The sequence below is a fragment of the Sparassis crispa genome, assembly GCF_003851025.1.
Source record: "Sparassis crispa DNA, contig_000018F, whole genome shotgun sequence".
NCBI classification, from domain to species: domain Eukaryota; kingdom Fungi; phylum Basidiomycota; class Agaricomycetes; order Polyporales; family Sparassidaceae; genus Sparassis; species Sparassis crispa.
This window is the reverse complement of record NW_020939765.1, coordinates 273,027-286,167: the sequence shown is the minus strand read 5'-3', so window position 1 is coordinate 286,167 and position 13,141 is coordinate 273,027. Positions and strand designations below refer to the sequence as shown.

Sequence of the window (13,141 nt, the reverse complement as noted above, 5' to 3'; positions counted from 1 at the left end):
CCTGAATCTGATCTTTGTTGTTGTTACGACCGTAGATCGTCATCCCTTGAACGATCACGTTGAGCCATAATGACCGATGCAGAAGGATTCTGATTGAGTCAGGCAAGTGGTGTCGATATCTATCTACTTCAAACACGACTTGTCTTGCACCGTTGGCTGCCCACAACACCGCATGCAGAGATGATACCCACCGAGCAAGGGCAGTCTAATGACATGTGCAAAGGAGCACGACTGGGAAATCACGACCCGAGGAACACACGTACTGAAGGAGCCGCGGTACCGTCGACAGACCGCAAACATGATACCGCTCGACCAATAATTTTCTCTTTCTCAACAAGGAGTCGATGGGTTGGAGGGAGCCTCGCTCGTGCTTAAGCTCGGATGAGTGGGGTTCATCGTCACCCGGTGACGTTCTTTCCCCCTGCTGTACACATGCTAGCCATTGTGCGTGCTTCTCCCGTATTTCTCCCCGCGTTTGTATGGGCCCGCGCTGATTACCCGATCTCTCTCAACGGAGGCTCCCTATTCAAGCCCATGGCACTTGGTTATTGCACGGTGGAAGTGGCGCGAAATATATTAATCATCGAGGATCTTCGCAACAGCGTTCAGCACGTGTGCGTGGTAGATGGTCTTGTGAGTAGCAGCAAGCTTACCATGAACAGACAATGTCCAGCATCTTTATTGATGACCCTGCCTCCAACGGTGTGCCTGCGTGAGTTACACCACGAGCACCGATGTTGACTGATAGTCCAGACTCCAGTGTCCCGATCGAGGTGTGTTTCTGCACGTCGCATTATCACCACAGGTATAGCTAACATGTGTCCAGCGCACTGTTGGTACCATGGCCGAGCTCGACGTAAAGTACGCAGATTGGTCCACCGATCTACAACTTCCCTCGCGATGACATGTCTGCCAGAGCCGGCAAATCGAAGTACCTCGGTCTTTCCGAGCTGCGCCGTGCATACGCGGTACACCCGATCTCCGCACTTCAAGTCGAGTACCCGCTGTTCATGCTGATGTTCGAGGACGGGAAGATCGGCCTCCTAAAGACGGCACTTGGCGAGGGCCTCCAGCAGTCACACTACATGTGCGCATGTCCCCCTGTTCTCTCAACTTGAAAGGTTTCAAGCTTCGAGCTTCGAGCTTCAAACCTGCAACAGCGTGCGTCATTAGCAGCACACAATGATTTGTCTGCTTGTAGAAGACCGAAGGCTCGGGTATCCCATCTATAATGATCCGCTCTCAGTATTGTCTGTGGTGCCGATATTTATGATCCAGACAATAGGCTAGTGCATCAATGGCACTTAAATACGGGTGAGCTCTCGACATGTATGTAGTACTATGAAAAAATCATGTTGTCCGGACAAAGGCTTGCCAGGGTGGCATGCAGCCAAGCCATCAACGTAGAATCGAAACGAACACAAAAGAAACCAAATACTATCTGTCGACGCTCTTCTGCTTTGTTCTCTTTGTATGATGTAAGGACAAAGAACACAAAGTGTATCGATATCATGATCGCATCTGCGACTCGATCCGGGCCGCCTCTTCGCCCATCGACTTCAATGCCCAGATTGTGACAGGCGGCCAGACCGCCCATTGTCTACACAACGGACAAAGGCGCATTGGCCTCTCAGCCACCTCAGCTGCGCAAGACTGGCAAAGCGCATGGCCGCAGGTTACAAGACTAGGGCAAACAGTTAGCCGAACAAGTCAGCTAAGTCGGCCGACTTACGCCACTGGAGTGTCCATCCCCTCCTTACAGACCGGGCAATTTAAGGCCTGATCAAAGTACTCCAAGGTAAGCCTTCAAATTTGAAAGCTTCAAAGTTTCAAGCTTCAAGTAAGACTTGCCTGTTCAACGGCATGTAACAAACGCGTGATAGCCAAGTCTTGCTTTCCTAACAGCCTTCGCATCCGATCGTTCTCCTGCAAGGTATGTATGAAGGTCACCTCCAACCCGTTCGTATTGTGCGCTCACCTCTTTGATAGCCTTTAATTCCCCTTGTAATGTAGAGCCGAGAATATCACAGGAGGTGGCGTGGACGGGGTCTGCCCCAACCTGAAGACATGCCGCTTGCTGATCGACCGATAGCAGCTGTGGTCAGAGACCCGTAGTGGGTGACCATAAGGAACGCACCGATCCTTCGCTAACGTTGGCACCCGAAGATGCGCCGACCCTTGTGACGATGCTGAAATCGCAGTCGCAGATCTCTTCATAGTGGAATTCATCCATGAGTCTATGTTGATGCTCCACGCCGTTATATATATGCCTTCGCATCTCATCCTTTGTTTCATGGAACAGGTTGTGCGGCAATCTGAGTGGCTACGTGGCAAGATTCTCCCTTCTCTCCCTGCACAAAGGGACGTAACTCCATTGTCTTTCAACTTACCCTCAAATAGCTCTGAGGTTCCACCGTCATACGCGTTGTCAATGAGCACGGCAACTAGGTCTCCCACCTCTCTGTGTTAACAGCTATCCTCCTCTCTGCTGTACATTATGGCAGTACCTGTTCCTCCGACCAATTGCAAGTGCCTCTGCTGCGGCGAGCACTGTGAGAATACGCGCGGATGGTTACAGTACCAATTCGAAGTCGAGGAGTGCTTACAACAGTATGCTCGTGATCACCATCAGACTGTACGCGCTCTTTCATCTTTTTTTTCCGCTGGACGTCACCGAAAAGGACCAGGATTCCTCCTGCAGCGATTGTTCTCGTATTCGAGAGGAATACGAAGCCGAAATTGATCGCCTTTCGGAGAAGAACGTTAAACTTGACAAGGTTAGGTCGAAATGATCAGACGATGGATGCTCTGACGGAACAATTATCGTCAGGCTTTGCAGGATCTTGATGCCTTGCAGAATAAGTTATCGCTGGATACACGAAGTTACCATCCAAATTCGCGTTGTGTATACGATCGTCAAATAAAGGCTAACGAGTTGAGCTGCGAGCACGGTCCATCCTTGCAGGTTCGTGTACTCACGATGGACCACACCCCTCAAACTCTGTCGTTAGCTCCGATATCGCACCTACTGCATCCTCTGAAAAGGAGTTGCAGTTGCAGAATACATCCATCCTATCGAAGGGGCGGACAAGTACCTGGGATTTACGAAGACAGCTGTCTCTCCTGACGAGACTAGGGAACTCTGAACGAGCTTACCATGTCCAAGTCGCTCTTAGGGAGGAAGCGCTGCGTCGAGTATCCTCACTGGAGACGAAGTTGAGTAAGCAACATGGCCAGTGCGCTGTGATTAACCTGACATCGCTGATCAGACGAAAAGGATTCTGAGACTGTCCAGTTGCGCGAGGCGCTGCGTCGTGCTCAGGATGAAATATGCGCTCTGAAGGAAGAGGTGTGTGAGAAAGACATGTTGTCGTCCTGTAAGTACAGTTACTACACATTTTATCTATCTTCATACTGGCTTTCTTACCCATCGCGTCCAAGGTGCATGTAAATCAAGCTGTTTGTTTTGCTTGGCGTGGACGTACTGATATCTCGTTGAAGATTCTGTACACCATGTTTCTGATGCTGTCAAGATTTATTCCCGGACTGTCCGTTCTTTAAACGATGAATTGCAGGACTGCGCGATGCGACCAATTGGTATTATCGATACGCTCCAAGGTACCCACAAATTCATCTAATTCGCATCGTTTTGTCCTATTATCCTAGATTCATGGTGTCAGTTCTGGTGGTCGCTAATTGAGCGCTTCCGCCTTCTGCTGCACAAGCCGTTGCTATCGATCGTGAAGGTTCGCTATCGCTTAATCATGTCGTTCATTGTCCCTGCTTGCTTCCTCGCTATATTATCCCTCGTAATCTGGATATGTGTCCGCGAAACGCCAGGTATCCACGATGACCGTCCGGCTTGGTCGCAGTATATTGGAAGTTAGCGGATTCAGGGTACGAGGACAGGCGCGAGTGTAACAATGCCTTTAACAGATTTTAATCAATCGCCTGTCGGCAGAGACACACTTAACCATGCGCGGTGTACCGTGCAGTGCTCTGAAAAGTTACTCGAGCAATGTCTGAGATCGGCGGCTGTAGATATTGAATATGGTCTGTAAAGGACCATGACCATGACACTGACAAATGATTCCATGGCTCCAATTCCATTTTCTCTTACTACGAGGGAAGCGCCGCCTCGCGGCAGAGACCTTGCTTGCGACATTTGCCACCGTACAGATTCGAACTTGAGACATTTCGGGACTTATCGTGCAAGATTCAGATGCACGGAAGGAACCGGGGAGTCGAAAAAGAGACCTTGCAAGCAAGGTAATTCCCTCTGGTGTGCCGCAAATCGTTTTTGGTGGGTGATAGTGAATCGCCATATATAGATTTAGGTAAATTATCGTGTAAAGTTAACAGGATTGATGACGGTAGGCTGTAGGATCCTTTTCCGTTGCCTACTACAAACTGACGGTTGACTGCTGGCGAACATTTGAGACAAACAAGTGTAGCAGACTAGGATGGCAGAGGGTAAGTTGTTCGTCATCGCCCACAGCGCTCGTCCTTCCGGTATAAAGGGTCGTCGACATGGCTCTCTCATCCTCGCTCGATTTCCGCAATGGTACCCGCAATCTGGCTCGTAACAGCCTGTCTTGCTTCCAGCTCACCGCGTGGGCGAACGTGCGGCTGAGACACGGATATCCGAGGTACGAGGTTGAAGCAGAGTCTACCATCTGCCTTCGGGAGACTAGGCTGAGCTCGTCGTGTTCACTCCGTGACTAGAACCTCGCGTGGCATTGGCCTCGAGACCGTCAGCCAGCTCGTCGCTGATCCCGCCAATATCGTTATCGCCACTTGTCGTAACCCCGCGGGCGCGACTGCGCTCTCCTCGCCCCAGACTGCCAAAGGTGTTCTGCACATCCTCCCGCTCGATGTCGCCAGCGAAGCCTCCATTCGCGCCTCCGTCGCCCCGGTAGCTGCCATCTTTGGCATCCTCGTTGTGGGGTTTTGGCCGCAAGCCCAGGGTTAGAGTCAAGGTATCAATACAAGATCTGTAATTACGAGAAGTATGTACTACAAATCTTGAGAAATCCCAGAAAATCGAAAAAAATCGAGATAAAATTGTTGGCCAGGTCAAAAATTAGGTGTGACGCGCGCGTGACGTCTATCCGACCTCACGCTGCCGTCGCCCGCGATGAGCACATTCCCACGCCGTTGCACACAGCGTGCTCATGCAGTGGGGTGAATTTTATTAGTATTCTCTTGTATTTTTCTCACATATCTGATTGGAATGACAGTAATAAGGTAATATATATACAGGTATACTACAGAGTGAGAGAAAACTGTCCTCTAAGGGGAGGCCACCATTACGCGTGACATCCAAAGCCTTCGAAACATTGAGCAGAAAGGTGGGAGGCCTGTGCGGCGGGCGGCGGGACATAACCGACAATGACGGGAAGAGTGCCGGGCACTCCCGACTTACCGCCGAGGGTTCCCACAGCCGGCTAGGGCGCCTAACTCCAAAAAGTGCGCGGTGACAGAAAAAGTGCGCGCAGGATTTATTGTTTGTACGAAGTGACCATCATACTGATTGGCTCACAGCCTTAACTCACCCGCTCCACCGAGTTATGGCAGTTCGTCCGATTCAACTCGACTCAACTCAACTCGCGGCAACACTATGTAACAGTCAGACAGGACCAAGCTAGATGTGTTTGCACGTAGATCAGTGTGGACAGGTTATATTATTACAGAACGTAGTCAAAATTAATAATAGCAGGTGGTAACAATCACTTTTCACAGGATGGTAAGGAGAAGAGCCCAATGCTCGGAGGTGAGTCACCGATCACTGAAGTACTACAGGGGTCAATGCCCTTGCGAAAAGTGGTGTACAAGGTTCGAGCTTAAGGACGAAAGGTATCCCGGTGTGGCAGTCGCACGAGCCACGAGACGTAGCTACCAAAGTAAACTGGAACGAGAAATGAGGACAGAACGTACACAAACAGGATATGCCAGGCTTACAGAGACAACCCTACGCCACTGAGATTGTAAAATCAATAAAATCCGTAAATGATAACTCATGCGTGAAGACACTAACTTTTAGACTTCCCCTTGCTCGCATCACCAGGCTGTACTGGATTGGCTCCGTCATCTAACCCAGTTCCTACATGCTTATATCCTCTCTGAAGAGTAAGCTTCCCCACCCACGAAGGAACACCTTGATCAGTAAGAACCAACGATCTGCCGGTAAATCTACCCGTCTCGCAGTAGTATCCCACAGAGACAGGGAGCCATGCTGCAGATGAGTTATGTAGATGCTGCTTCCATATCCACATTTGTTGCGTCATACCACGGGGCGCCACACCAGATGGCCAGCTATGAGTATACACATCATAGGCATCTACTGACGCCTGTGGTGGAAACTCAGGTGGAAACTTAACCGGATGACTACCTGTGGAATGGAACCACCTGTATTTCAATGGGGTGTGGCGAATGATTCGTATTTGCGTAGTCACGGCGGAAAACTGTATCTCGTATGCGGCCTCACGAGGCTACATGGAGATAGTGAGATAATCCTCCAGAACATGAAGGTAATACGCACTTCCATGTTTTTAGCTACACGCCCGAGTTCATCCGGTGGTAGACGACGAGCTTCGCCGCCCTTGGACCTGCAGTGCATCAGCGTGCCGGAATTGAAAGAAGCATGTCTGCTACATACTCCTCGTTACTATCCACGCTGGATCCAGCAACTGGAATAGGTGACAACCTGCACATTTATAGATTGAAAATATGGGCCATGAATCTTGTCGAAGTACTCACCTCTCGTCTTCCACGGAAATATCCATTGTCTGGATGTCTCTTAACTCCAGAATGGTTGGCCGACACCCAGAGACGATAGAAACATGCTGATGATACTTCTGATATTTCTGCATGAGCCAGATGTAAGTGCCAGCGATGCTGGGGCAGAACAGCTTTGCACACGCTGATTGAAGCACAAAGAGTGCTAGACGCCGCGCCGCCGCCGCTTTCACCCGGACCTTCTGCTAATATGTGTCATAGTCTCACCTTGCTTGTCCGAGCCATACCACCCTAGCGCGATTTATCTGTCGCAGTCTCAGACTAGTGGGGTGCTTTCCGCCGAAGGAAAGCATTTTCACTTCCGACCATCGAGGCCCAGAATGAGGCGACCACGCACGCCCTCGGTAGAGCAGTGGCAAAGTATTTAGTGTCACGGTTCTGGCTATCAACACTCCTTGAGGTCACTTTGAACGCTCGAGCCCAAATATCTGCGTATCCTACGTAGCTATATCAACGATTGACGACTGTTTCATCGCAGGTCGGCATCGTGTCGGAGAGGCTGAAAGAAGCATTGGCCATGATGTTAGATGATGGTGCCCTTACAAGTTGTGTGAGCCACAGGCCAAATAGAGTCAAATAAGCCGAAGAAGTACTCTGCCAACCCGGCATTCGTCCTCAAACGCCGCCAAACAAGTTCCAATCGGCATGTCATCCTCTCTTCGTCGTCATTCCGCCTTAGCGTTGGTATTTGCGGTGCGTGCGTAAGCTTGTCTTTGAGAAAAGATAAGGGGGCTCATGTAATGCAACCAACGCCCTCATCGATGCCCTACGCAGAACGCAGCAGGTGCATATCCGTTACGTTCGCTCCCAAATTGATGTCATCGAACAAGCCCAAGCTTATCCTTTACTCAAGCGGGTTCTCTACGCGCGGTACGGGGTGTTTCGTTTGTGCCATTGTCACCGAGATGATGTCTGCTAATTTCAGCAGCGTTCTACGGACATAGTTCCGAACAGCCTTCCAACCACCCATAGCGTCCATATCAACCACTGCATCATACATCCCAGATACGGGTTCTCCCGCAGCTGCGTGCTATCTTGTTCTGCTGCCATGCTCGGTGAACTGGAAAAGAATTGTCCGTGTGGGGGGAGGGGTGGTGTTAGGTGCCACTGAAGTCACATTTTACCCACCGTCCTTTCTCCGACAATGCGGAAGCAATGGTGGAAAGGTCGTCGGCATTTACGGAGTCTCTATCCGTGACACGGCTGGGAGCAAGAGCGAGTACACTGCTTCGGCCTGATGCATTGTGATCTAACGAGAGGAAGCCATCTTCGGACAGGTAGGTGTACCGCTCAGGACGATAGACCTGACTCCTTACTGCTTTTGACCCAGTCGTATGATCCACTTCGACGCAGCGTACTCCCGAGTCTTCTTCGAGCTCGAGCTCATCTGATATCGTCCGCGATCTTCCGTCTTCATTTTTCCTCACCTCCGGCAATCTGCAGGCTCTCAAAGCTTCACTTTCTGTGATTGCTCATCTGGTAGTCCGCACGGCACACACGCGGTTGTCATTCGTATGCCGTTCTGCTTTTGATGAGGGCAGCGGCGAACCATTGTATGTTTCACAAAGGAGTTCCTCCATTCAGGTAGATCCTGGGAGATTCCATTGTCCAGACATCTACCACAATGGAGTTCACGCATCGCGCTCACGTGAATCGTGCGTCACTTCGTGCTCGCCGCTTGTATAAATTCTGGGAGTGCGTACTCTCTGACTCGTTTCTCCTACCAGGTCTAGATTCCCACCACGGCACTCACGTCTAGGAGCGTTCAACCGCTTCGCTTATATCAGGAGCCCTACGCTATCCTCACCGATCGTTATGTTCAATAACGGTCATCCCCAGCAATGGAACTACTATCGTCCCTACCCAAAGCCGAGGAAGCGAGCAGAAGAAGGGCATCCTCACCTTTTCCAAGACGCTCACCAGCGAGGCCATATCGCCCCTTCGCCGGAGTTTCCAACCGATCCCCTGCCCTCTACGGATGCCCCTGCGTCTCCTTCCAATGTCCCACCATCTACTTCGCGCGGAGAGTTCAACATCGGTGACGCTCCCACTCGCCCATCCAATTACGCGTTTATCCCGCACAGGAGGCCCTACACTGATCCTCCCTCTCCGCCGACCGACAGACCGTTCTCTCCTCTGCCAAAGAACTTTTTCAACGAATCGCCCGCGCCTTCGCCAGGCACTCCTTTGAATCTTCCGAAGAAAAGGCCTTTGTTTTCATCCCCGCCTGTCGCGCCTTCCCCTTTGCATTACACCCCTCAAGCTCCCAAGCAGACACCCATCGCCGCGGATCCGCTTCCAGGAAATATTCATCCTACGACAGGACCGCAACGCGTCCACGTGCGAGGGCAGCGTGCGCGGCCCTTGCAGCGAGGTTACGTGCGCCACCCTCCCCTAGAAGTCATCCAGGCCGAAGCGCACGCCAACGTCAGCGCGCTGCTCGCTGCGAACCCTCTCGCACAGAAGGTGATGGACGAGGGTCCCCTGGACAACGAAGACTGCATGCTGCTCAAACAGTTCTCTCGCCTTGTCGTTCAGAAAGTGATCCGCTCCGGCATCGACGCCACACGTGATGCAGTCCAGCGCGCAGCAGTGGAGATGCCGCAACGCATCAAGGAGATAGAGGAGCACGATAAGAAGGCGAAGGAGCTCTGGGAGGAGGAGGAACGTCGTGTCGAGGCGGAGCGCCTAGCCGACCAACGCCGCGTAGAGCAGATGCAGCAGCATGCCGAGCAGCTGCGCATGCAACGCGAACAGGTGGAGCAGGCTCATCGACTTGACGAGCTTAACCGCCTCCATAAAGCGTGGATGGGAAGGCGATGGCGAGCGGAGCGTGAAGAGTCCAGGCGGAAGGCAGAGGAGCTCCGGAAGCGTGAACGCCTGGAGCGTGAGCGCAGGTGCCGCGAGGAAGCGGAGGCGCGGTTGCAGCAGGAAGAGGAGGCTAGAAGGAGGCAGGAAGAGGCGCGTAGACAGCAGGAGGCAACACGCCGGCGACAGGAGGAGGCAGCTCGCCAGCGACAAGAGGAGGCCCTCCGGGAGGCTCAGGCGGCGGAGGCAGTGTTCATATCACACGCCTTCGAAAGTTACGACTATCGCTGGTCTGCGCTGAGGCAACCGAACTTCAAATTCGACGGTCCCGTTCGTTTCTTCGACATGCCTTGGCCAGTCTTTATAGGCATCACTGCTCCCGAGGATATCACCGAGGACTGCGTCCGAGACTTCTTGTTTCATCCTCAGCGCCTGCCAGGCAAGACTCGGAGGGAAGTTCTCAAAGGTGATATCCTGAAGTGGCATCCAGACAAATTCAAAGTACAACTACCGAAGGTCCACGAAGCGGATAGGAGTAATGTCGCTAAGGCGGCTGGCATTGTCGCCCGTATACTAATCAAGATCAAGGAGGAGGAGGATAATAATGTGTGACTGTCGAATCCGCTCTTACGTCTTTGATTCCTCGTACTGCGATATATGTATGCATACGTAGTTCGTACTTCTGATTTGTGCTGTGCCGAAGCGAGAATTACTAGGCAAAGGACCCAAGGCGATCTCGGTATGATTATTTATCTAAGTATTCTGATGGGTAGCTCTCATTCCTCTCAGGTCCGAAGATGTACAATGCGTACGGTTCTCCTCAAGATAGCCACCACCATGGCTCGACGAAGTTACACATAGATATCACCGATGCGGTTAACATCATGTTGTGGGCGGCGGATGGAATCTCCGGTCGCCCCGGTCACGCTGTTTGGCACCTATTCAAAGCAGAATCGACACCATTAATTCGCAAGTTTCTACTCGACGCAGGGATTTCAGGAGTCGGGACCCGATACATTCGCAGAATGTGTAGCGCGGGGCGATAGGTCAGCTCGGAAAGGGGGGTGTTGTGCAGGGGCCTGGCCGCTAAAAAATGTTGTTGTGCGCTGTTGACGCGTTTTGTTGACGCGTTAGGTTTGTTGACGCCGCGTTAGGTTTGTTGACGCGTTTTATTGGCGCGTCGCGCCTCCACGTGCGCACCCTTATGCGGCATGCGCTGTCGCTTGCCCTGGGCTTCACGGGCTCGACGCGCGCACTGGCCAGGCTGGCCAGAGCACGCCACGCCTTCAAAGCGTCTAGGAAATCCACTGAAGGCGCCCCGGTTGCGCACAGTCGCGCTGTCATGATTGCAGGGCTCCTCGGGAGCTACTCAAGCATGCATTCAATCTAATGGTAATACGTAGTCTCCCGAAGGCAAACCAATATTGACCTTGCTGAGGTGGGGAGGACGGTCAGAATAAAGGTCTGCTTTCGAACGCGCCCCTCGAACCGTAGTACAGCAATTCAACATGCCGAGCCGATGCCGAAGCCCGGGCCGCAGTGCCGACCGTGAGTTCCTGATCGAAAGAGATCCAACGTGAGATGTACAGTACCGACGCTGCCCTTCGCGTCGACGAGTCCACGCAAACCGTGCACTTGCGGCATGTTTCCGAGTCGATTTCAAGATAATTCTGTTGAGGATGTGCCTTCTTATGATACACCGCAAGCTATGTTGTCCATTCTCTCGTCTTCCGCGGACTCAACGTATACCGCGCCTCCTACAGTCCTACTTTGTTAGTACCTCAGTCTGTGTCTGCATCCAATACTCCCTACCATTTCCCTAGTCCAACCCTTAGCCGATGTTTGCACTCGGAAAGTCCTACCTTCTATGGCCCGACAGTTGGTTTTGGTGCTGCATCTTTCGCCACGTCTGCCTTCTCATCCTCTGTTTCCGTACTCCCCATCCCCTGCTTCCCTACTCCCCATGTCTATCCCGCAGAGTCCGCATCCACATCGTAGGCCGATCCCGCAGACCCCTGCGACTCCAACTAGATCACGACGAAAGCGACGGTCGCGCCAGACACAGGCCGGCGACGCGTCGCGTTACACCAGATCTACGGGACGCGTTTCGGAGATCATTGTGCTTATGTAACTCCGAAATCGTGTACTACGGTTCGGACCCTTCGAACGAAAGCAGACTAGGTAATACGACAGTATCGAACAAGATCGGCCACTCAACATGCGATGCCAACGGCATTCACCTTACTTCCCACAGGATGAGATAGCTAGCAAAGTACCGCGCATTAATACCCGAGACAGAAGGCTCACCTCCATCGCGAACGGCAGCCACACGAAGTTTGGGCTTGGGCCAGTCTATCTCCGAGGACGTTCCGAGGCTGCCCTCCAGCGGCGGTCCAGGCTATCCAGGCCGCGCGAAAGACATACACTCCAAAAGTATTGACAATGTCCCCAATTCCAGAAGAAGTTGAACATGGGTCACCCAGGACAAGAACACCCTTGGATTGGCACGTTATTCAGGAGCTAGGTATGTTGTGGTCGCCAGATCCATCGCTCGTGCTCATTTGGCGATCGTGATCCAACAGGAACCCTGCGAAGTCAATACCCAGACGAGGAACAACCAGTGTTAGCCTTCTAGGCTGTATGGACCTACGCATGAATGCTATTTCTCCATCGTTCGACTGACCCGAGTCTCAGGCGCATGGAAATTACACACCTCGCACTCTAATCAGGCCCCGCAGAGTCCTTGATCTACAACGTGCGCTGTCGGCCTCCATGTTCTCGATGTGTAGATTGGCGGACATGAGAGCATACCGGCCATGCGCGGGCGGCTGAGCATGATGTATTCTGCCCGGCTTGTTGCAGCACTGACTGCTGTGAATATTGGGTCCTCGCTACCCCTGTGGGCTTCTCCACACTCAGAACCTCGAGTTCGGCGATTTCTCTCCTCGTCGGAATCCACATCACTCAAGTGATCGGGTACATCCTTATCTATCCTCCGTTGAACCTTTTCGAACTCTGGGTACCGTACGTACTGGGGATAACACTCCGTTTTGCGGATCATAATCTGGAGCTATGTAGACTATCTCGTATTGTGTCGCGGTTCTAACGTCTGTGCACTACAGAAAAACATTTCCCTCGTCATAATTGAATGCGTCAGCCAGAGCCATCTCAGTACGAGCGCTCACTACCACTTCAGCTAGTGATGCACTAAACATGTTGAAGATGAAGTGGTCGTCGAATATTAAGCGGCATCGGCAATGTCGGCGACGTGTACGCGTGAGTCTGACCTTGAAATTGAACACCATACGAGACTGCCACCTGAGTTAGTATCATCTTATGGAATCATGCTCAGGCTTACCTCATCGAGCTTTGCTAAAAGATTCTCGGGCTGCAGGCGTCGCAAGAAACAAACTCCTCCTCCTCTATGCCGTCGCATGCGTACGCCAACGAAGGGTAGTGCTCGTCTGCAATTTTTGAATTTTAGTGATACGTAGTAGGCTGAAGCAAATATTAGGGCGAAATTTAAATGTGGAGC

General features: G+C 52.0%; 4 protein-coding genes across 4 annotated transcripts; 3 read left to right on the top strand and 1 right to left on the bottom strand.

The window, feature by feature from the left end:
• Window positions 1-381: 381 nt before the first annotated feature.
• Window positions 382-1,118, top strand: SCP_1900930 (hypothetical protein; the record flags this gene model as incomplete). The annotated part of the gene is made up of 5 exons (XM_027765356.1): window positions 382-614; window positions 674-712; window positions 761-773; window positions 827-861; window positions 917-1,118. The coding sequence occupies 5 exons, from the start codon at window positions 382-384 to the stop codon at window positions 1,116-1,118; spliced, it is 522 nt and encodes a 173-aa protein (XP_027621157.1).
• Window positions 1,119-4,530: 3,412 nt separating this feature from the next.
• On the top strand, window positions 4,531-4,972 carry SCP_1900920 (hypothetical protein; the record flags this gene model as incomplete). Its single annotated transcript, XM_027765355.1, has 2 exons — window positions 4,531-4,649; window positions 4,726-4,972. The coding sequence occupies 2 exons, from the start codon at window positions 4,531-4,533 to the stop codon at window positions 4,970-4,972; spliced, it is 366 nt and encodes a 121-aa protein (XP_027621156.1).
• Window positions 4,973-5,971: 999 nt separating this feature from the next.
• SCP_1900910 (hypothetical protein) lies at window positions 5,972-6,785 on the bottom strand (the record flags this gene model as incomplete). Its single annotated transcript, XM_027765354.1, has 5 exons — window positions 5,972-5,979; window positions 6,038-6,491; window positions 6,542-6,608; window positions 6,659-6,706; window positions 6,760-6,785. 5 exons carry the CDS (start codon window positions 6,783-6,785, stop codon window positions 5,972-5,974), a joined length of 603 nt encoding a protein of 200 aa, XP_027621155.1.
• A 1,828-nt stretch (window positions 6,786-8,613) lies between these two features.
• SCP_1900900 (hypothetical protein) lies at window positions 8,614-10,218 on the top strand (the record flags this gene model as incomplete). The annotated part of the gene is made up of 1 exon (XM_027765353.1): window positions 8,614-10,218. One exon carries the CDS (start codon window positions 8,614-8,616, stop codon window positions 10,216-10,218), a length of 1,605 nt encoding a protein of 534 aa, XP_027621154.1.
• Window positions 10,219-13,141: the final 2,923 nt, after the last annotated feature.